Consider the following 24,983-nt stretch of genomic DNA (forward strand, 5'->3'; position numbering starts at 1 on the left):
CATCCCAACCCCGCCCCTTCACCCCCACCCCTTCCCCCTGCCTGGGGAGGAGGCGCTGCCTTTGTTCCGCCAAGGGTTAACCTGGATTGTGTCTGTCACCCAGTTGCCCGGATGCTGATGTAAGAGGAGAGCTGGAGAGATCCCTTCAGATTGCAGTGAGAGGAGGTGAAGAACCAGCCTGGGAGAAGATCCTTGCCAGGAGCATCCTTCATCCACAGCATTGGCTGGACCAGCTGAATGATGCTGGTACCCAGGCTGTAGCATTCTTCCTCCTTCACTACCCTCCCTTTCCTGATGCGAAAAGCATCCCCCTCCCGCTAAACCCATCAGGATGCCGGCCTTGGTATTCTCCCTATAGGGGGGCACGGGGGTGGGGGGCTTGCCTCACCTTGCTCTACCCCTTCCCACCCCACCACCCCGTTTCTGATTGTTGCTCAGAAGGGTGACAGACAAGAGCCATGTCCAGTGGCAAAGAAGCGGGTGGGGTCCACCCCTACCAGTCGCAGCAGAGCCAGCAACATGCTCAGTATGTGGGGCCCTATCGGCTGGAGAAGACTCTAGGGAAAGGGCAGACCGGTGAGTCTCTGGCAGATTTGGAAGTGTGGTCTGGAAAGAGAGTACCAGTTTCATGGGGTGGGCATAGTATGAGTAGCTCAGCAGCTGAGAAAAAATGTCTTCACCTTGGCCTCAGATGTATCTAAAGACAGAGGATAATGAAGGAACATCTGGGGTGTTTTGACCAAATGGTCCAGGTTAATTTGGCCCGCTGGGAGGAATAAAAATGTGGTGAGGTGGTAGGTGAGTGGAACTGTTGATCCTATGGCAGACTAAGGGTGGGATTGAGAGGGTGGGGGAGTGTAGGGATCCACTAGAAATTCATTTGGGGTTTGTGGGGTGAAGGTGTTAAGAGAATGTTACATTCCTACTGTCCTAGAGGTTTTTGGGGGGAAGGGAAGTAAAGGGGAGTCCTGCTTAGGGCAAACAGCTTTCTGGTAGGTAGGTATGGGGTGGGGTTTGGGGAATAGCATTGGAGATTTTGGATGGGGGGGCTCTCAGAAAAGAGAGAATGTTAATCTTATCTGTGCTGGATTATAGTTAGAGGAGAGCATCTAATGTTTCTGCTGTTCAAGTGTATTTGGCATGCTCATAACCTGCAAGAAATAACATTGTAATAGTAAAAAGGCATAAGTTTTAAAAAGGCCACAACTATATTACCACTTAGCTGCAAGTGCGGTTAGTTTCCTCGAAGACACAATGTGTACATGGTCGCGAACAGATGTGTATTCTATGTCTTTGTAAGAGGGGTGTGTGTGTCTGTGTGTGTGTGTGTGTCACAACCACTTAAACAGAGAGGGGAAGGTAAGCCATGGATTTCATGGCTGGGTCACTTTTAAGTCTGCTTTCCAGGCTGCTTTGCCAGGCAATTGTGGCCTGAAGGAGAAGGTGTCAGAGGTGCAGCTGATGTTTAAAAAAAACCCACTGCTGCAATAATCAGGCTTAGTTGGGGAGGGGAAAAAAACTCAAAACGTGGAGAACCCAGCACAAAGATCTAGGCTACAAAAACAACCTCTTAGGGATGGGGACCTAGACATCCTGATCTGTTTGCTCTCCGTCTCTGTTCTGTGGGGACTCTGGATCTGAGGACTAAAACTAGGGGTGGTGAAGACTGTTGTGGGAAGGCCTATACATTTCTCTTCTCCACCACCTTTTCGCCTGCTGCAGTACTCCGTATGAATGGAACAGGGATTAAAAAAAACCTCTGCAGGGATGCTGATTCGACTGTGTGGTTTATACGATGGGCTTGGTTACAAGAGCGCTTTATGGGAATTTGTCTTCTGTAGCTCCTTGTCTTCTTTCTTGGTCAGGCACTGGAGGGAAGACTGGATGGGGGAAGCTATCCATCTCTCTGCAATGATGCAGGAAAACTCAGACCACAGGCCTCTCTCCTGGGTCGTGTCCCCCCCCCCCCCCAATCGTTATAATAAAGATCTGGAGCAGGTGGATAAAAACAAAACAAAACAGAAGAGGCCATAGGGAATAAGGAAGTGCCAATTTTGCTAAATAATCATTTCTTGACTGTGGCAGAAGGCAGTTTATACAAAGATTCAAGAATATCCCTATGAATGGGCAGATGGATGGATGTTGTTCTTGGCCTGGAGGTGGGGAGCTGGAGCAGAGGTACAGACCAGGTTGGGGGAGGAGTAGGGCAAATGGATGCCTCATCCAGAGAACAGAGAACTTAGATTCATTTTACTCTGATGATATTGGCATGGATTCCCATCCATTTATTTCCTTATCTTAAGGAATTGAATGTTCCGTAGGGAAGGAGATGAATAGGCAATAAGTGAAGCTCACAAGCAAGTGATATGCCCAAGGTCATCAAGGAACTATTGGTAGCAGAGATGCAAATAAACAGTGGTAGATATTTCGGTGTCTCCCTGATGACCCTGTTTAGTTTTGTTTTTCAATCCCTAGCTAAGCTAAGCTGGGATGTATGATGAATGACCTGTCTGCCCGTTCAATGAAGAATCATTCCGATATGGAGAAACCATTTTGCAAACTTTGCAAAAGAATCTGTGTATGATATGGGTAGTAAGCATGGCTGCTCTGAAATAAATGTTCTAAAATTATGGAAATATTCCAATAGTAACCAGAAACCTCACTTTTTTTTGCAATTAGACCCCCTTAAGCAGGTTTGTTGTATGCTGTCTGGGCAGGGATGCAGCTGGTAGCATGCTGATCTTGGATTTAGGAAATCTATCAATTATGAAACCACAATAGATGAGATGCTATGGAAGTCAGTCATACTTCAGTCCTATTGAAATCAGTGGGAGCCCACATTATTGGTTACTGTTTCATTAACACCTTTTAGTACTTTAGAGAAGGCATAGACCAGGTTGCTGGCCTTTGTCATACCCATGTCACATAGCATTCCATAGCAATGATAAGGATTATAGAGTTTGGGCCTATACTCGCCAGTTTATCACAAGTGCAACCAAATCTTAAACTTATCCTGAGATAGCTTATGTTGTTCTGTGTACGCTAGGATCTTTAATTAAAAAATACTTTGCAAGTCAACATATTGCCACATCCATAAGCATGGACTGACAACATACACCTGGGGATGCTGACAACATGCAAAATGTTGTCAGTTCTGGATTTCACCAGAACTAAAGCATGAATGATGATACTGGAACAAAACAAGCAGATGAGTATCAGGAAAATCTGGTGGCCTTAGGGATATTTGCTAGATGTGGTTTTGAAATTCTTTGTTCCTCACTCCAACCCAGAAGCAAAACTTCTTTCTTGCTCAGAGTATGTTTCCCAGCTATGGTTATTTTCCATGGATTTATTAAGCTATGTATTCAAGTGCTTTGAAAAAAATAATAACGACCAACTTAGGTCACTCTTATTTATAAATTTAGGTTGGAGAGACACTAATAAAGCTAAAAATGAGCTTTAAGTCTTCATGTTTGGAAACATTTTTTGCCCTAAAAATAGAACATGGAGATTTCTCTACCATCCACAAACTTGTATTTAAATTTGATAAGGTTACTTAAAGATATTTAAATGTGAGTCTATCATATGGGAAAATGGCCAAACTAGCTCACTGATTTCTTCTGAGATATACAGGTGAACCTCGAAAAATTAGAATATCGTGCAAAAGTTCATTTATTCCAGTAATGCAACTTAAAAGGTGAAACTAATATATGAGATAGACTCATTACATGCAAAGCAAGATAGTTCAAGCCATGATTTGTCATAATTCATTCCCCCCCCCCAACAGCTGGACAAACCTAGGCAAAAAGCCAGCCCACACTGGCGTCTTGCACGTACCGGCCCTTGTGGCTGGCATTTAAAGAAAGAAAAGTATGTTTTTGGCACCCAGAGGTGTCATCATCGGGAGGGTGACTCACCCACGGAAATGACTTAACTGCAACCCCACAACACGCTTGGGAGCAAGGGGCAGGCCCCCCAGGCTCCAAATAAGGTTCCTTTTAAACCTAAGCCCTTTTTCCTTAACCGTCACTTCCACGCTTGTCTCTCAGTGTCAGGCCTGCAGCTATATTTTCTTTTAGGTCTTTGGCCTGCCACAATTTCTATTATTCTGCTATGCATTTTCTATTGTGGGAAAATGGGAAGGGGGATTGTAAATGGGAGATTGGACCATGTGATGGACCTGTGGGGGTGTGTGGGAACAAGATCTTGAACTTTCAACTGTGTGGGGAAAAACAGGAAGCTTTCAGATTCGGGTTTTCCCAAGTGTGCCAACATGGCTCTCTTAATAAATTGGAACTTTGAGCAATGCTTTGCCTTGGACTCTGATTTACTTTTGTATACTATTTGGAACCCTGACATTGACCTGAATCTCCATTAAAATACTTCACCAGCTACCCCGAATTTCAGGGTGCTGTTTGGGGTCCTGAGCCCCAGCACTGACCTGAGTCTGGGCGGCGTAAAGACTCAGGGAAGATGGAGGAAGAGAAGAAGCCCATGGAGAAAGCAGCAGATGGTGGATCGCCCATCTATGTCGAGACCATCTACATGCCTTCAAAAGCTGTGGTGGAAGCCGTGGAGGCCGCGAAGAGGGAATGCCAGCTGGGAGCCAGGCGCAAAGCTCATTTCTTTGCTTGCTCAGGATTACCATCCACAAAGAAGCTAGTAAAGATGTTTGTTAAACACATTTACCACCTGCACAGAGTACCCAGGAGAATCATCTCAGACCACGAAGTTCAGTTCACCACCAAGTTCTGGAGGGAGTTCCTGAGGTCCATTGGGTCCACGCAAGGACTTAGCTTGGCTTTCCATCCGAGCACAAACGAAGCAGCAGAAAAAGTTAATGCAATGGTGGAACAATACATCTGTTGTTATGTGGATTACCAGCAGGACAACTGGTCGGAATTGCTATCTTCTGCCGAAGTCACGTATAACAACGCTGTCCACAGCAGCACTGGATTAACTCTGTTTCAACTTACCAGTGGCATGGAATTTGTTCCCATGCCTGAACTGCCCAGAGAACCCCCCCACCCCCCTCCTTGTCTCGGACTGAATGGATGGACGCTCTTAAAAGTGGGGTGGGAGAATACGAAAAAAGCTCTGGCAGAAGCAGCAGGAGAATACAAGAAACAAGCTGATAAGCATCACTTGCTCCAACCTCCCTTCCCCGTGGGGGATAAAGTTTTCTTGTCTACCAAATGCATAGAGTTAAGAATGCCTAGCAAGAAATTAGGGTCAACATTTTTAGGTCCCTTCCCAATAGTGAAAATAATTAACCCAGTTACGGTTCAGCTCAGTCTGCCAAGAATTCTAGGGAAAATTCACCCCGTCTTCCATTGTAGTTTGCTGAAACCTGTCATTGGGTACAGCCTAAGACCGTTGACCCAGCCTCCCCTTCCTCCAGTAGCGATACAAGGAGAAACTCACTATGAAGTGAAGAAAAAATTAGCCTCTAGATTATATAGAGGTCAGGTACAGTATTTAGAGCATTGGAAGGGGTATCCTTTGTCTAAAGCTACATGGGTGAAAAGTTGTAATGTAAAAACTGATAAGTTAGTGAAACAATTCCATGATACATTTCCTGATAAGCCAAAGGAGGGAGAGGTGGTTAGTTATGCTCATGTTAACCCCCACATTATTCTTTTTTCAGGATACGCATTTCTTTTGAGGAGAGGCTGCCTGTCAGGCCTGCAGCCATATTTTCTTTTGGGTCTTTGGCCTGCCACAATTTCTATTATTCTGCTATGCATTTTCTTTTTAATAAGTCTTTTTTATTTTTTATTTTCAAAACAAACACAACACAAAGAATCTTCCTTCTTTACATACTGTAGAAAGTGTATCAGTTGGTTACAAAAGGCTTTCGTGCATCTCTTCCACAGTCATCAAGCATAATTCATATTAACTCAAGTATTCAACATTATCCAAACACAAGTAGTAGAACAAAGTCAAACTAGAGTCTTGGACTTTAAGAAAGCTAATTTCAATAAACTTAGAGAGAGCTTGGGAAAAATTCCATGGATGAGAATCCTCAAGGGGAAAACAACTCAAGAAGCTTGGGAAATTTTGAAAAATGAGATTACAAAAGCTCAGTCTAGCACAATACCAATGAAGAAGAAAAATAACAGCTCCCAAAAGAAACCAGCATGGCTGCATAAAGAACTATCTGACAAACTGAAAGACAAAAAAGATAAGTATAAAAAGTGGAAAGGGGGGGGACATAACTAAGACAGAATACCAGCAAATAGCCTGAGCATGTAAAGATGAAGTGAGGAAAGCTAAGGCTCACAATGAAGAAAGGCTTGCCACAAAAGTAAAAATTAACAAAAAAAGCTTCTTCCAACATGTTAAAAACAAGAAAAAGGTTAAGGAAACAATTGGTCCACTGTTAGGAGAAAGTGGCAAGAAGGTGACAAGCAACAGGGAGAAAGCAGAACTATTTAACTCATGTTTTGCATCTGTCTTTACACAAAGAGATAAAACAGTCCAACCTATCACAAGCAGCACCACAAAAATCAGATTTGGAACACAAGTTGAAATAGGGAAGAAAATGGTAAGTGAGCACCTGTCTACCGAGTTCAAATCACCAGGACCGGATGGATTACACCCCAGGGTTCTGAAGGAACTAGCAGACGAGATCTCAAAACCACTGAATTATATCTTTCAGAGATCCTGGAACACCGGGGAACTACCAGAGGACTGGAAAAGAGCTGATGTGGTTCCCATCTTCAAAAAAGGGAAAAAAATAGATCCAGGAAACTACAGACCTATCAGCCTGACCTCAATACCAGGAAAGATTCTGGAAAAAATAATCAAGCAACAAATTTGCGAACACCTAGAAGCAAACAAAGTAATAGCCAAAAGCCAACATGGATTTGTCAAAAACAGATCATGCCAGACTAATCTTATTGCATTCTTTGATAATGTGACAAAATTAGTGGACCAGAGGAATGCCATTGATATAGTTTACTTGGACTTCAGTAAGGCTTTTGATAAGGTAGACCATAACCTACTACTAGATAAAGTAGAAGAATGTGGGTTAGACAGCATCACCACCAGATGGATTCGTAACTGGCTGACCAACCGCACTCAACGTGTAGTCTTCAATGGAACTGCATCTACATGGAGGGAAGTATGCAGTGGAGTACCCCAAGACTCTGTTTTAGGCCCAGTACTCTTCAACATCTTCATCAATGATTTGGATGAGGGAATAAATGGGGAACTCATCAAATTTGCAGATGACACCAAGCTGGCAGCAATAGCCAACACTCCAGAAGATCGGCTTAAGATACAGAAGGATCTTGACAAACTTGAACATTGGGCACTATCTAATAAAATGAAATTCAATGGTGCAAAGAGTAAGGTTCTACATTTAGGCAACAAAAACAGAATGCACAGGTACAGTATAGGTGGTACCTTGCTCAGTAGTAGTAACTGTGAGAGGGATCTTGGAGTCCTAGTGGACAACCATTTAAATATGAGCCAGCAGTGTGCAGCAGCTGCCAAAAAAGCCAACACAGTTCTAGGCTGCATCAACAGAGGGATAGAATCAAGATCACGTGAAGTGTTAATACCACTTTATAATGCCTTGGTAAGACCACACTTGGAATACTGCATTCAGTTCTGGTCGCCACGATGTAAAAAAGATGTGGAGACTCTAGAAAGAGTGCAGAGAAGAGCAACAAAGATGATTAGGGGACTGGAGGCTAAACCATATGAAGAACGGTTGCAGGAACTGGGTATGTTTAGCTTAAGAGAAAGAAGGACTAGGGGAGACATGATAGCATTGTTCCAATATCTCAGGGGTTGCCACAAAGAAGAGGGAGTCAAACTATTATCCAAGGCACCTGAGGGTAGAACAAGAAGCAATGGGTGGAAACTAATCAAGGAGAGAAGCAACTTAGAACTGAGGAGAAATTTCCTGACAGTTAGAACAATTAATCAGTGGAACAGCTTGCCTCCAGAAGTTGTGAATGCCCCAACACTGGAAGTCTTTAAGAAGATGTTGGATAGCCATCTGTCTGAAACGGTATAGGGTTTCCTGCCTAGGCAGGGGGTTGGACTAGAAGACCTCCAAGGTCCCTTCCAACTCTACTATTGTATTGTATTGTATTGTATTTTAACTCAGATATTTATACATGTTACCATCATCATACCTCCATTTTATTTGACTATAATTGTTTAAACATCCTTCATCATAAAATATACCAAGATTTAATACATAACCACATACTGGCATTTCATTTACTATTTCTAAAATCCTCCAATGACACTGAGTCCTTATGTCCTATTCTAGCTAAACATCCATAATATTTAATAACAAATGTTTTCTAATCCTTCTTTCCAAAACACTGTTTACAATTTGCATCCCATTTCCTTATGTTGTACCCATACATATATGTTGTGGCCCAGCAGGATCCGGTTCAGCTGCTGATGGACTCGGATAGCGAGGGATCATTTCAGTCTGTCCTGGATGATGTGGAAGACCCTGTGCAGGTTGCAGATTCAGAGCAGGGACCAGAGGGGCTGGTTGGCCACCAGGAGACGCCTAAGGCATGGAGCAGTGGGGAGGATCAAAGGCAGTCAGTCCCCGATGCTAGAGTGAGAAGGGCTGAGAAATGAAAGCAGCAGCTTCGTAGGCAGGCTCACAGACAATAATTAGCACAGGTGGTTGTAGATTGGCCCCTCCCAAGAGAGCTTATAGGTGAGGCGTTGGGAGGGGACATTTGCAGGAAACACCCGTTCAAAATTAGCAGTGAAGAAAGTTGATGTCTTAGAGCCGTGTTTGAATATCTTGGCCAAAGGGTTTGTTATCTTGCAATTAAACAGTGGCAAACAGTCAAGCCTGTGTTTTGGCTTGTTCACAGGCTTGGAGAGAGGGGGTCAGAACACACACACACATATATATATATATATATACGTTGTTATCATTATCCCTCCTTTATTTGACTATATCCTGCATCATATAATTTTCCCCCTAATAATCAAGACTTAACTGAATCTAACTTAATTCTTTTTTTAATTAACCTTTATATATAATCCAAAAGGGTTTCTAATCTTCCTTTCACGGGTACCATTCAATATTCATATCCAGTTATTACTTATCATAACACTACACATTGTATACATTATTATCATTATCAATTATTTATTTAACTATATCTATTGTCACTAAATTTCACTAAGTTTAGCTAGTTTTAAAGTATACTCTTCCATCTATCAACCTGTATCTTTCCAGTAGCAAAACAGGCTCATATCTTCTGCCATTTGTGATGTCAGTCCTCTAATCATCTCCTTAATCAACTTTATATGGACTCCTCTTAGCAACTCCTTGCTTATAAAATCTCTCATGTAATTTCGATGCCCTTCTTCTGTTTCCTTAATCAGCTTATCTTTGATTGTCGGTAGTGTTATCAATGATATTGCTAATAAAATTTCTCTCTTTAAATCCATAAATTCTTTTGTTTTCTCTTCTTCTGTATCTTGCCATCTGGGGTAGATTTCCCCTCCATTTAATTCCTCTTTCAGTATTCCACTCTTTCCCTTTCCAGAGACAAACCAATCACCATAAATATCAGCAATTTTAATTTCTTTATATTCATTTTCCTTTTTGATTTTTAGGATTTTAACCACCACTTTTTCCATTTGATTAGCATCTTCAACTTCTTCATCATATTTTGCTGTTAAGTGGACTAAGTCTTCCAACTTCTTCTCTATCCTCTCACGTGTATCTGATAATTTCTGTATTTCTGAGAGTATCTTTTGCAGACTTAAAACTTCTTTCTGCTGTTGAAATTGTGCCATAATCTCCAGATAACAAACACTGCTGCTCTAGTTTAGAAGGTTTTAACAGGATTAAGCATAGATTCACAATAACATTTCACCTTTAAATATACTTCAAAGGAGTATGCTTTTCTTCTTATCACTCTCTATAAACAAGCTGTGAGACCTTGAAGTGCCAAGCCAGGATAATCAGTGAAAAAAAATAAAAGTGTTTCATTTCCAATACACAAACCTCCAGCCTCCGAGTAGCAGTGTTACAATGTTACAATTTCTTTGTTTCTTTTTGTATCTTTTTTTTGCATTTCAAGTTAAAAAAAAGTCCTATTCTTAAATGAGTTAGATAAACACCCACAGTAATGAAAGAGGAGAATTTTAGTCCATAGATTACAGAGAATAGTAAAAGAAAAAAAAAATAGAAGAAGGAAACTTAATCCATTCGTTTTAAAAGGCTTGCATAAATTCCATCCGTGAAGATAGCGTTTAAAAAGTAAGATAACCCACTGTCCAAAACCATTCCAAATTTAATTCCTCTGCTTATTTCTTCTGTTCTCCAATTTAAATTAATTCTAAGTTTTTTTTTATAGGCAGTCACTTTTAAAACAGTAAAAATTCCTCACCAGCTGGAAACACTTTCTCTTTCCATATCCTTCCATTTTGGAGCTGCCCCGACTTCATCAGCCAAATGGCTGGATTTTTTGTCACTGGCTTGAAGAACTTCTCTTGGATCGATCAGGGACTTTGCGATGTCCCTGAGATCAGCAAGACGTATTCTTCCTTTTTTAAAAAAAAAAAAAAAAGAATTTTATTGTTTTTTAAGCATTTATGGGGAAAGGTAAAAAGGTGTATAGAAAATTTTGGCAGCTCCCATGCTAGTGGTAGAAATCCCTCCAAATCTCACAATTTTTACAATGTTAAAAACAACGTATAAAAGATAAGCATAAACAGAGTCTTGTTCTACATTATATCAACCATGTGTTCAATCATCTCTTTCTTTGTCACTTTCTAGTATATCAACAATTATCATAATATTTCAAATACCTTTATTTTTGTGACCTGAGCCTTTTTGATATTGCTCCCTCCTCCCTGTCCCCAGATGGAGCCACAGCCCCCCCTCCTTCATATCTTGTACATTACTACCTTTTTCACCACCTCCCCTATTTTCGTCCTCTAGGAGAGAAATATGTTTTTTAATGAAGGCTTCTGCCTCCTCTACTGTATTGATTCTAATTCTATTTCCCTCCCAAAAAATCAACATTCCCTCTGGCAATAACCATCTAAACCAAACTCCTTTGTTGTATAATTTCTTTGATAAGGAGGAATACTTCCTCCTTTTTTCCCTTATTTTTTTCGGAATTTGCTTAAGAATGGTAATTTCTTTATCTTTATATTTTAATGGTCCCTCCCTTTGGGCCCCTAGCACCTCATCCCTCGTGGTCCTCCTAAGAAATTTAACATGTACCTCCCTTGGAACATTGTGTGTTCTAGCATATGCTGAATTAATCCTGTAAACCAGATCCATATCCCACCACAACTGTTCTTTGTTTCTCTTAATATATTCTGCTAAAATTGTACTATAATATCCTTAAGATCTTCATTTTCTGTCTCTGGTAGGTTCTGGAATCTGAGAAAAAAGGACATTCTTTCAAGTTCTATTTTTGCCATAAAATTTTCCAATTCTAAATTTCCCTTCCAGACTGCCTTAACCTTCTCCCCCAATCAAGCTGCCCCCTCCTCCAACACCCCAATTCTTTGTTTATTTTCTGTTATATGATGTTGTACACCTCTGAGTTCATCTTTGAGATCTGACACATCTTTTTTCAGCTCATTTTGACCCCTCATAATTTCCTGAAACATTTGGGTAACAGATAGTTCTTTTGAGCTCTCTCCAGTCCCTTCTTGTTGTAACAATGAAGTAATTTTCGTCTGCTGCATGCTTGGACTGGAGGTGGCAGAAGCAGGAGCCGAGAATGACTTGCCCATTGGTGGTTTTTTGGGCCCCATTTATCTGATTTCAGGGATGATAAGTCTTTTACAAAGAGAATGGCGTCAGTGGAGCACGCATCTGTGCCGGTCCAAGGCGGCAGGCAAATCCAAAAGTGAAAAGTCAGTTCTCCTTCACAGTTCCAAGGCACAGAGGTACACCAGAAAGGGGAAAAGTCATAATCAAAATTAATCAGGAAGACCACGTAACAGGAGAGGTCCAGAGCACCTTCAGAGGGGGTATTAAAACAATACCAGAGTTTTTTTTTCAAAGGTAGTTTCAAAAGGCAGGCTTCATTTATAAGTACAAAAATGAAGACGGAGGGGCGCCATCTTGGCTCCTCCTTTCACAGGGAGAAGAACAAGGATTGCACTCATGGCTCTCTTAATAAATTGGAACTTTGAGCAATACTTTGCCTTGGACTCTGATTTACTTTTGGATGCTATTTGGAACCCTGAAACTCAGGCTCATTCACCCTCAAGTGCCCGTTGCTTCCAGTACCACTGTTGGGGCTTCCCATTTCTTCATCATCTCCGGTGGAGCACTCCACCATGCTCCGAAGCCTGCTGCCATTGCCTCCTCCTTTGTGGAGAGGCTGAGATGCTGCAAATGGAGGGTGACATTATGCGCATTTTCCCCCAGCACTATGTGTAAATTGTGAAGTCACTGAAGCCCGGGCTGATAGGGATGGGTTGCAGCGGGAGCATGGCCACACAGGCAGAATCCTGCTAGGGGGCTAGCAGAGAGGGGAGAGTGCAAGGTTGCTGGGATGAGGGGACCCACATCCAGCTCACCCAGCTTCTCTTCCTCTCGCAGACAGCTTTCTCAGTCTTGCTTGACACAGGCTTCCTCCCCAGGCTCCCATCCATCCCCCCCCCCCCAACAGCCAGACAAAGCTAGGCAAAAAGCCAGCCCTCACCAGCGTCCAGTTTCCCAGCAGGCTTGGAAAGGGCAATGTAAGCTGCGCTCCGGCCTGCATCAAGCTAGACTGGGGTGGGAGAGAGCGCGAGTGAGCCAGCGGTGCTTCCCTCCAGCCTTCGGCCAAAGCCCTGTGCCACACCAGGAGGCTGAAGTTGGAATTTCTTCTCCCCTCTGACCCGCGCATACTTTGGCAATGGGATTGTTTCTCTCCACCCCTTTTTCCTGTTTTGTCTGCTGGATCAGTGCAGGGGGATCAACCTAGCTTTGTTGTCCATTGCAACTAGGGATCTCAAAGCCGAGAATGAACATTTGTGTTGTAGTCAGCCCGGGTGTTAGATCGGCCCCCTGCTAACTTCCTCTCTTGAGGAGCCCGGCCGAACTTTTGCACACCACTTGCTGAGGCGGAGGGTGGGGTGGAGCTAATAGGTGTCCAAGCTAAGTGCCTGAAGAAGCCCAGCTGGCCAGTGGGGAGGCGGGGCATCCCAACACGGGCAGTTCTGCAGGAAAAGAAACTGCTTTTTTTTTTGCCAAGCCGTGCTGATGCAGGGTCACATTGTGTCTCCGCATCGTAATAGGCTTCAGGAGGAGGATGGGATCCTGTCTCCCCCATTGTGAAGTGCACAAGTGAAAAAGTTAATCAATTCCAACTTGGTGAGATCTTTTTCTTTTGCTAGAAGTTGGAATTGATTGAGTGAAATGCGATGGAGAAATGTGATTGGAGCTGGGCTGGGGCGACTGTGTGCATACCTAGAGAGAGGGCTCTGCATGCCATGTCTGGCACGTGTGCCATAGATTCGCCTTCACGGGTTTAGAGTGTGCTAAGTACTCTATCAAAACTTGCTGAGAAGACAAATCCAGAAAATGGCGGTACATTTTGTTTTCCAAGGTATCAATTCAATCTGTTAAGTGAAAGTCATTTGATAAAATCAGTGAAAGTTAGTTCTCACATGGTCAAAAGTGAACTACAGTGTCTAACACTGTATCAGACTGTTACCAAAACAAAGGACAGATGGAAACTATATTTCCAACCCCAAGAGAATTGCTTCTAGCCCTTTATGTTGTTTACAAATGTTTTTCTGGTTCAGTTCCAAGTGGGGGGAAAAACATGCTTGGAAATATGGTTTAATGGTGGACAGGATCACATGGCTTGAGCTTCTGAGCAAAATCACATGGCTTGAGTTCAATCAACTCCTTTTGAGTTCAATCAACTCCTTTTGAGTTCAATCAAGCCCTTCACATCCAGACTATTTAGTATTTTTTTAAATTACACACAATGAGCCCTTGGATTCCTACTCATGAGACCACCAGTGCAACATATTCTGCTTTACTGGGCAACTGGGCTGCATCATTTGTGAGTCACAGTCAGACTTGGGTTTTGGAGATCTCCTTTCTGCTATTTCTTCAAGTGAGGGAATTCCCTGAGGGGAATTGCCCCCTCCCCCATGCAATTAGCAGGGAATGACTGCTTGGGCTTTAGTGCCACAGTGCACAAATCAACCTAGGAGAAGCTTTGTGTGGAGGTAGGTGAAGGGAATAAAATTCAATCTGACTCTGAATGGACCCTCCCTCCCTCCCTCCCTCCCTCCCTCTCTCCCTCCCTCCCTCTCTTTCTCTCTCTCTCTGTCTCCGTCTCTCTCGCTCTGTGTGTGTGTGTGTGTGTGTAACTGCTTCTACAATACAGAAAATACAGACATTTTGGACAAATTTCCCTCCCACCAGACAGAAATCTAAGGTGTACAGAACTTGCTGTGGCAACCACTCTCAAATACAATTCTTACATTAGTACATCAAACTGATTACAAAATAGATGGGACAAGAAAGAAAACCTTACAATCAATTTCCACCCTCCCCCAGCTGTCTTCTGGGGATTGAAAAGAGTCTTTTAGTCTTTATTTGTCCATCTCAGGGTCCTTTCTTTCATCTCTGCCAGGTGGAATGCTTGGTGTTAAGGCTGGTCAGTCAGGCTTTGGAAGGTCTGCTCCACTCTGGTTGCTGTGATGACTTTCTAGTGGAGGCTAGATCCAAACCCAATACCTAGGTCAATGTATGGTGTTTCCTCTGGAGGTAGCACCTGGATCCATGTGCTCTGCTTTCACAGGTTGGAGTCATCTGTGCAAGACATGAGAACAAGGTCCCCTCCCCCCTTCGCTGGTAAGTTTACCAGGAAAGGCATTGTTGGGGGGGGGGGCACAACATCAATTTTCCCCCTTCTAACCCCTCAATCACAGCCCACTTGGCTTTCCCTCTTATATACAGAAGGTCCCACACTCTGATGCCCCCCCCCCCGGTTTCCCAATCCTGCCGGTCACTGCTCTTTCAAACTAGCAGCAGGTTGGGGAGCGGCTAGAGGCCAAACAGAGAAATGAAATCCAGCTGCTGTCCAAGGGTGAAACCACTGAAACATGCACACACATTCTTCCTCCTTCCCTAACAGAAGGTCCTGTGCTCTGGCAAATCCCCCATGGTCTCCAGACTGTTGGTCTTTCTGTGGTTAGGAAATGCACAGAGGAAGCAAGATCTAGCTGTGATTGGGAGAAGGGTGCTCTCACTCACACACACAGGCATACATACATTTCCCATGCTTTTCCATGCTTTAAAATTAAAATTTAGAGGTACTCACCTTCTTTCCAAGCAGCCTTTGAGCTCAAAACTCAAAGCCCCTTTAAAACCTACTTCCAAATGGCTACGGTCCAGGAAAAATCCACCGACAGACTCAATAGGGTCTGTGCCGGCAAGGGAGGCTTACCTGGGCCATATCCATTGGTTAGGTTGGGTTGGAGTTCCATCTGGGGTGCCAAATTGTTGGAAGAAATGTCCATCTGGGTTCAGTTCCAAGTGGGGAAAAAGACACCGGAAACATGGAGGTTGCTTGGAAAGATGGTTTAATGGTGGACAGGATCACATGGCTTGAACTCCTGAGCAGAAAAAGGGCAGAGATGCTGAGAGTCCCTGGGTTTTATGCCCTCTCTGGGGCCCCACCTCTCTGTTTCCTGTTCCTGTGTAAGAAATGTATTCTGATTGGTTGTCAGACTCCCAGGGGGCAGGAGTCTTAACTAACTTTGTAGGCCATCCTGAGACCCAAGTTTGTCTGCTTTGCTTGCTGATGTAATCTTCCTAGGTGCCATGTGGTAAGATGGGTAGAGGGTTAAACCTACCTTTGTTGTGTAGAATAGACTGGCTCAGGCCTTATGGCCCATTGACAAAGGGGGGGGGGGCAGGAAGCTGCAGGGAGCTGCTTTCCTTTAAAAACATTTTCTCCTTTTTCTCATCCAGGGAAATATAATATTCTGCCTTTTTAAATATTTCCTAAAATATTTCATTTTTCTAGGAGAGGGAGGGGTGGGTGCTAACTTCCTACAATGTAAAATTGGTGGGAGAAACAGCACACTATATTTGATTATTATAAATAAAAGTCATTTACTAGAATTCATATTATGGCTTCTTATTTTTTGATAAATTATGTATCAGAAGTTGTTAAACTTTCTCAAGTTCCCTAGAAATTAAACCTCTGGGAAAAGCCAACCAATGATGGTTAACAAGAATCCAAACAATAATAAGTCTGTAATGAATACAGGAAGTAAAACTAACAGATGTTATCAAACATTGAAAGAAAAATCTCTCTACATATGCATGGGCATGAATGCTAAGGCATCATATAGAAGCCCCTTTATTTCTTACACTGCAGGACTAAGACAAGAAAGGGCAAATTTAAAGTATGCATTTGCTTTTCATTTGCTTTGGGTTTGGGTTTGGGTTTTGGGTTTGGGTTTGGGTTGGGGAAATCCTGAGAAAATTTCCTGCACAAATACAAATGTGCATATAATTTAGTACAGCCAAATTAATATTGTAGAAGTTCTCCCAAAAGATATTGATCCTCTCCCCACTCCTCCCATAAGATATACAGGTAGTCCTCGACTTACAACCACAATTGAGTCCAAAATTTCTGTTGTTAAATGAAACATTTGTTAAGTGAGTTTCTCCCCATTTTATAACCTTTCTTGCCTCAGTTGTTAAGTGAATCACTGCAGTTGATAATTTAGTAACCCTTTTGTTAAGTGAATCTGACTTCTCCATTGACTTTGCTGGTCAGAAGGTTGCAAAAGGGGATCTCGTGACCCCGGGACACAGCAATGGTAATAAGTATTAACCAGTTGCCAAGCATCTTAATTTTGATCACATGATCATAGGGATGCTACAAAGTTTGTAACTGTGAAAAATGGTCATAAGTCACTTTTTTAGTGCCATTGTAACTTTGAACGGTCACTAAATGAACTGTTGTAAGTCGAGAACTACCTGTAATTTAAACTATTTTTAAGAAACTTGTTGCTTTGGAAGTAGCATACATTTCCATGATAAACCATGAGAGAGAAGAGACCCATGGCTTTGGATAAGGCAAATCCCAGAATAGCATCTGCTGTTTCAGAGAAGGATGCCTGGCATAACCAATGAATAGATTCTTAAGGTTAAAAAAGGAGTCCCTGCAGATTTTTACTCCACTAGTCATTGCTCATTTCTGTTTCAAGGCCATTGAGCCAGTGCTGGCTGAAGAGGTTTCTGCAGTTATGTGACCAGCAAGATGTCATGGAGTACTGTTTATCTACTTTCATTTGCATGCTTTCGAACTGCTAGGTTGACAGGAGCTGGGGCAAGGACAGCAACTCACCCTGTCGCGTGGCACTCAGGTCTCAAACCTGGGCTACCGGCTTTCCAGCCAACAAGCCCAGTGTCTTAATCGCTGAGCCACCACGCCATCCCCAGATTCCTAAAGACACTTTCAATACCACCACCAGAACAGTTCCTCCTCCTATCAAACACCTGCACTAATAAATTTGGCAGTGGTGTCAATCTCCCTGTTGAGAGCAGCAGGAGGAAGAAGGAGTATTAGGTATGTTTGCCGTCTTGAGATATTTATAGAAACAATAAAGGTAGGATATAAATAAATAAAATCATAACAATAATATTAACAGTTTGGAATTCCCTGAGTGCTTGTTGACTGCCAGCATTCTGAGAACTTGTAAGGAAAGAAGTATTGCCCTCTCCAGTACTGACTTCCAGCCTAGATAACACCGATGCAGAAATTGGTCTTTATAGGATCCTTGATCCAATACGCTAGTGGTGTGCTTGATGCATGCAAACATGGTTGCTGCTAATGCTGCCTCTGCAGTTCTTAAGGATCCGGGCCTAGACCTGGTAGTTTGGGGATGGTGGCTACAGCAGTGGTTTTCCGCCTAAGCAAGTACAACTGTACAGGTTAAAAACAATCAGATGTATTTTAATCCATTAATAATATATTGAAAGATAAATAGGCTTTTCTAGGGTCTTTGAACCAAACAGCTAACATCTCTTTTAATTAACACAGTTCTCTAACAAACAATAAAAGAAAAAGCAATATAGAACCATGCATCAGAATTTGCAAAGGGATCCTTAGCAAGAAAGACAAAGGAGTTACAAAGATGAGCTTGTTTAAATTGATTAAATATTGAAAACGAAATTAATGGGATCTTGACTTTTTTCCTCTCTTTTCAGGTTTCATTAATAATATAGGTGGCCCTCATTATTTGTGGGGGCTCTGCTCCAGCCTAACAACCACAGAACATGAAACCAATCCAAAGTCAACTGCAAATATGCAAGGCCAATGAGGACTGCATACCCTAATAAAAAGATAAATATTTAATCCAGCCTCATCTTCTAACCTTATGGATGTGATAGTACCCTAACTTCCGCACATGCCAATGGCTGTGAGATCTGGGAACTATAATCCAAAATTTATATGGAAGGGACCAGATGGAAAGGAGGCTGTTTTAATGTGTTTACTTATGAAGATAGCAAAAGGCACCAAAATAATATTTAACAAAAAAAAATCCTCTGTCCTGATGTTTGACACTATGACCAATGCCTACAAAGGCAGTAGGATTATTGGCAAGCATTAAAAATTAAACCCTCCCTCAATTTAAGCTCAAATTACATGTAGGGTTTTTGGTTTTTTGGCAGTGGCACGGAAGTGGATTGACACTGTTTTATTTAAGGATCTTTTTTAAAAATCTTCCTATTATGGTCCACAGCTCTGGAGTTCCCTGCTGAATCTTACTCTGCTTAAGTTTTTGGGATCATCCATTTTGCAGTTACCACCTGCAGTACACAAACATTTTTTTAAAAAAAGTATTCATAAGTTACTTTCAAGTGTAACCATCTGTTTTTCTGTTATGACTTTTCTGCAATGACCAGGGCAGGTGTGGACAAGCAAGACATTTGTTTTGGACCAACTCCCATCAGCTCCCATATCAAGATGAAGGTTCAAGGATTAGGGAAATTTTAGTTCAAATGTCTAGAGTCTGTTGGACTGTCTAATTCTGCTACAGGGATTTACACTGACTCAATTCCAGAAGGATCTGGGTCCCTGCCAACATATACTCATAGAGGGTGTATCCAAGGCCTCTCACCTTTTGTGATGCCAGGGAGTGAATGCGTAGTTTGCAAATCGTGACTGGATGCACAAAACAACCTGGAAGGGAACATCTGTGATGACCCAAGAAAAATGCAATGTGAGCATTATAGATGCCAGTGTGTTGAGGGACAAGCTAGGTCTGTGGGCTGATTATGGACAAAAAGGAGCAACAGAGAGATGTAGAAAGTTAGCACCCATCCCTCTCCTACAAGAATGAAATATTCTAGGAAATATTAAAAAAGCAGAATATTATATTTCCCTGGATGAGAAAAGGAGAAACATGTTTTTAAAGACAAAGAGCAGCTCCCTGCAGCTGTCTGCCCCCAGCAGATATTTGGTGCACATTAAGACTGGGCCAGCCTATCTACAAAACAAAAGGCCTTCAGTTTCAGGGTGATGGGATTAAGACAAGACCCTCCAGGACATAATAGGATTATCTATCAGCAGAGCTCACCACATGGCACAACCAAGTCCCTTCATTACATCACCCAGCAAGGTTCAATCAAACCTGATTCAGACAAACATGACTCCACATGGGAGTCTGACTACAGTCAATAGAATACATTCCTTGCCACAGGAAAAGGAAGCTCAAGTTCAAAGCCCAAGAGACGGTATAAATAACTCTCTCTCTCCACTCCATATGGTAAGCTACCCAGAATCACACATGCTTGGTGGTTTTGCTTCACCATTAAAACATCTTTCCAATCAGCCTCCATGTTTCCAGTGTATTTCTCCCCACTTGGAACTGAACATGTTGGACATTTCTTCCAACAGAGCGAACTGAGAAGTACTCCCTCTCCAGCCTAACCCCAAGGCACTCCACAGTGGCAATATTCACACTGAACCATAAATCAGCCAACCAGATTCTAGTTTAGCATGCTGTATGAATGCAGCCTGTGTAAATGGTGCAAGTATATGTTCATACTACAAATGGCTGTATCACAAACATCTAGTTTAACCACAAGACCTCTGGCAGAGATCCAGAAAGGAGCAAGGACAATACACAAGAAATGTCTGGTCTGACTTAACTAATACTTCTCTCCAGCTTCATTTGTAGAATGCAAAAATGTATGTATACATGATTGTGTTCAATGGCTTCAGTGACTTTCAAGGTTGGGAACCCAATGAAACCCAAGTTCCTTTGGGCCAACAGCCATGATTTTGTTTCCACTACAGTCAGAAGTGGGTTGCTCCCGGTTCGGACCAGTTCAGGTACCAGTAGTGGTAATTGGGTGTTGGTCGCCAAACTGGTAGTGATGGCTGGCTGGCCACGCCCCCAAATCGGTATGCTGGAACCCTCGCCCTGCCTCGTCTTCACCACATGCATCCACACAACAGCCTCCTCGAGTCTACACACAGGTAAGCAGCATTCGTGTTAGCCTAGCCCCCCCTCCCCACCAGCCAGCGTCTTCTGAATCCACCGCCATTGCAGCCTGGCAAACTTTGCATGCTGGAGAAGGTGGGAAGAGGAGAGAGCAGTGGCAGCGGGAGGAGAGGGCAGCGGGAGGAGAGGGCAGTTGCGGCAGGGAGGGCAAGGTTAGCGCACTCCCAGCCGCACCCTGCGGTGCCTCCGTCTGCCGGCTCAGGGCAGTGGGCTCAGCTGCAGCCGGACGAGCCAAGGAAGTGCGAGGAGCTTCCTGCGTGTTGCAGAGGGGGGCTAGCCTTCACCCATGCCTCTGCACCAGCCAGCGTCTCTCGAAGCCGCTGATGTTGCAGCTGCGACGGGCACGGGGGCTGCCCGGCAAGCTGGGCACCCGAAAAGCACCAGGAGCGGCCAATTTGCACAGGGTGCTTGGCTTGCTCCGGCTGCATCTGAGCTGAAGGAGGCGGTGGTTGTGAAGCCTCGGGGCTCCTGGAGCGGCCCATGTGTGCAGGCCTCTCGGCTGGCTCCAGCTGCACCCAGAGGTGTCGCCGCAACCAAACACCTGCTCCAGCTCAGGTGCTGCCGGAGCAAGCTGAGTGCCCTGTGTGTGCGCTTTTCTTCATCTGTGTAATTATGCCTTTGCTGGAAGGGGGAAGGGAAGCCTTTTGTTTGTTGTGGCTCCTGCAGTTGCCAAGTGAGGAGAGGCGAACCGAGCTGCTCTTTTTTACTATGTACAGCTGTGTGAAAAAGTCCTGCACGCTTTCAGTTTTAAGCTGTATTTACATGTTTAATCAACTTTTCACTCATAGAAACCACACAAAATTAGTACTCAAATGAAAATCTCTGTAGTCAGATTGAGATGCATAATTTTTATTAATATAACCAAAGTCTTTTGAAGGTTTTGAGTGAGTTTATGTACTAAAACAAACACAACTTGAATTTTCGAGAATGTTAGGATCGAAAGTAGCCAATCAGCAGCAAGCTTTGGCTGACCAATCAAAATGCACAGAGGCTAAATCTATGAGCCAATCAATGTTGTCATACTCTCTGACTATAAATAGGCATGAAAAGCATCGAGAAATTTAATTTAGCTCTGGCTGTGGGCAAGGATGAAGGCCTTTGCTTTCACCAGTACTGAGCAGTGGCATCGCATCATTGTGCTTCATGAAGAGGGTTACTCCTGTACAGAAATAGCCAAGAGAGTGAAATGCCATCGCACCACAGTGAGCAGAGTGGTTGAAAAATACCAAATAACTGGTTCAGTTGATGACAGGCTCCACTCTGGAAGACCAAGAAAGTTGACAAAACAGCAAGATCATGCTCTGCAACGCATTTTGATGGCTGACAGGAAACTCACCTCACCTCAGATTACAAGAATTTGGGGTGAAACATGTGATGTAAAAGTGTGCACAAGCACAGTGCATCGAAGACTGCTTGCCAGAGGCCTCAAAGGCTGCAGGGCTCGAAGTAAACCTTTGCTCACAGACGCTCACCGCTCTCGTCGATGTGAGTGGGCCAAGAAGTATGCCAAGTGGACCAACGAATAGTGGGCCAAGGTCATCTTCAGTGACAAGAGCAATTTTTTTTTTTTAAGAATTTTATTGGTTTTTACAAATGTTTATAGGAAAGGGTAAATAGGTACAAGAAAATTTTGACAGCTACATCATGCGAAAGGTAGAAATCCCCCCGAATATCACAACTTCTACAGAAAAAAAGGAATCAAAAATTAAGAAATAAACATTGGCAGCTTTTTGTTTTGCATTATATCAACAATATGTTCAATCATCTTTTATGTCACTTCCAACAATTACATTATAACAACAATTGCAATAATGTTTCAAACTCATTTTTGTGACCTGAGTCTTTTCACTATTGCTTCCTCCCCCCTGTCTTCTGGCAGAGCCATGGCCCCTCCCCCCCATATTTTGTGTACTGTCCCCTGTTCCATCTAGAAAGACACTGTATTTTTCAATGAAAGCCTCTGCCTCCACAACTGTATTAATTCTAATTCTAGTGCCCTCCCAGAAAATCACCATTCCTTCTGGCAATAACCATCTGAACCAAACTCTTTTATTATATAATTTCTTTGATAAAGAGAAATATTTCTTCCTCTTATCTCTTGCTTTCTTTGGAATTTGTTTAAGGATGGTTATTTCTTTGTCTTTATATTTTAGTGGTCCCACCCTTTGAGCTCCTAAGACCTCATCTCTTGTAGTCTTTCTAAGAAATATAACATGTATTTCCCTTGGAACATTGTGTGTTCTAGCGTATGCTGAGTTGATCCTATAAATCAAATCAATATCCCACCATAGCTGTTGTTTATCTCTTTTAATATATTCTGCTAAAATTGTGGTCATAATCTCCTTAAGGTCTTCATTTTCTGTCTCTGGTAGGTTTTGAAATCTAAGAAAAAAAGACATTCTTTCAAATTCCATTTTTATCATATGATTTTCAAATTCTCTATTCCCCTTCTGGACAATCTTAATCTCCTCCCTCAGCCCAGTCGTGTCTTCCTCCAGTACACCTATTCTCTGTTTATTTTGTGTTGCTTGCTGTTGCGTTTCTCTGAGCTGATCATTTAAGTCTGCCAGTTGTTTTTTCAGTTCATCTTGTCCCTTCATAATAGTTTGAAACATTTGGGCAACAGATAAGTCCTTTGAACTCTCTTCAGTTGTTTTAGGTTGTAGAAATGAGGCCATTTGTGTCTGTTGAGTAATCGGGCTAGACGTAGAAGATGTCGGGGCCGAGGATGCCTTGCCAGGTGGTGGCTTTTTAGGACCCATGTTAAGTTCAGAGATAGCTGTAAGTCTTACACAGAAGAAATGGCGTCTGTGGAATGCACAGCTGGGAGAGATCGTGAGGCAAACAAGCCCAGAAGTGAAAGTTAGTCTTCCTATACAGCTCCAAGCCAAAAAATAAGAATCAAATGTTCCAAATCCAAGGGGACCACATAAAAAGAGAGGCTCCAGGAGATCTCTAGGGTGTAGGGTAATATAAAGCCAGAAATCCTTTCAAAGGGGAAACTTCATTCGTAAAAGCAGAGAAGAAGGAGGAAGTTGGCCATCTTGGCTCCGCCTTCACAGGGGATCAGAAAGCAACATATCCAAAGTTTCCAAAAAGTAGTTTAAAAAAATCAACTCAGTAGTCATCTCTTGCAATTGTTGCAAAAGTCATTCTCCCATTGCTTAGTGGAAGTGAAAGTTAACTTTCAACTCTCTCTCTCTCCTCCGAGAGAGAGAGATATTCCGAGTGCTGCTTTTCCGAGGGGGGGTAGAAAATCCCCCCCTCCAATCTTAACACTTCAAAGGATTGAATCCACAATTTAGAAAGACTGCTGTTCATCAATTAGATAGATTTAAAAGAGATTGAGGGAAACTTCCCACCTCACCGCACTTCAGCTATAGCATCTGGTTAATTGTTTCCTTCCAGGCTCCGTTCGGCGAAGGCGCACAGCGAAAGCAAACTCCGCCATGCACCCCCCACACTCCCCGGCTCCTGGGGCGAGGTCGGAGACCCCCCTGTGGCTGCCGCCGATCCAGGGGGTCCCAACGAGCCGCCCTACGGCAGGGATCCTCTCCAAGGCCCACTGTGCTCCTAAAAGGAGCCCACCGAAGAGACGAGCAGCGGATGCACAGGTCCATCGCCTTCGGGGACCGGAGGTCATCTCAGCAATTTCTACTTGACTGGGAATCAGTGCAATAAGTATGTCAGAAGATTTCCAGCTGAAGAATTTAGGCCGTACTGCCTGAATCTCTCTGTGAAGCATCCATTGCACGTGATCATCTGGGGCTGTATCGCTGCTTCTGGTATTGTTTGGATACAAATTGTGCAGGGAATCATGAATTCTAAGCAGTGTGTTGAAGTCCTGGAAAAGACCATGCTTCCTTCAGCTCAGCAACTTGTAGGGAAGGACTTTTACTTCCAGGATGACAACGCTCCTTGTCATTGAGCCAAGTCTGTCCAGCAGTGGATGAAGAAGCATGGTGTTCGACTCCTGGATTGTCCAGCTCAGAGCCCGGATTTGAACCCAATTGAGAACTTGTGGGCCAAGATTGGTTACAAAATAAGCAAGAAGCATTCGAAGACCAAGCAGGAGCTGATTGAATCCATTATTGCAGCCTGGCACCACATTGTCACCAAAGATCAAGTGCAAAGGTTTATACAGTCTATGCCGAAGTGATGCCGCCTGGTGATAAACAATAAGGGCTGGCCAATTTCATATTAGTAACCATGTTTGGTTACCTAAATGGTCCTTTTCAGGGCCACAAACAATAAAAATGTCAACAAAATGCTAGCATCGGCCTTTGTAATTGCAACACGTATGCCACTGGGTATGCATCAGTTAATCTGTTTTCATAGTCATTGTAAGCATGCATTGTAAGCATGCAAGAAAATTCACAATCCCCATCCAAACAGCACCAAATTGCAAAAAGGTTATGCTTTTCACTTAAAAACCACCAGTATTTATTTAAATATAACAATATTTGCATAGCAGT

General features: G+C 43.0%; 1 protein-coding gene across 5 annotated transcripts in view; it reads left to right on the forward strand.

Annotated features, from left to right (window-relative positions):
* Positions 1-458: 458 nt before the first annotated feature.
* LOC309400333 (serine/threonine-protein kinase BRSK2-like) overlaps positions 459-24,983 on the forward strand; it is a gene marked incomplete at its 5' end in the record, with an annotated part of 234,862 nt that continues 210,337 nt past the window's right edge. For 2 of the 5 annotated variants that reach the window (XM_081968749.1, XM_081968750.1), the window contains one exon: positions 459-576. In XM_081968749.1, the coding sequence (XP_081824875.1) occupies positions 459-576 (118 nt within the window). Of the gene's footprint in view, positions 577-20,276; positions 20,484-24,983 lie in introns of those variants that run through there. The other 3 variants (XM_081968753.1, XM_081968751.1, XM_081968752.1) reach the window with 2 other exon arrangements.

The sequence above is a fragment of the Natrix helvetica genome (assembly GCF_964273705.1).
Source record: "Natrix helvetica genome assembly, chromosome: W".
NCBI classification, from domain to species: domain Eukaryota; kingdom Metazoa; phylum Chordata; class Lepidosauria; order Squamata; family Natricidae; genus Natrix; species Natrix helvetica.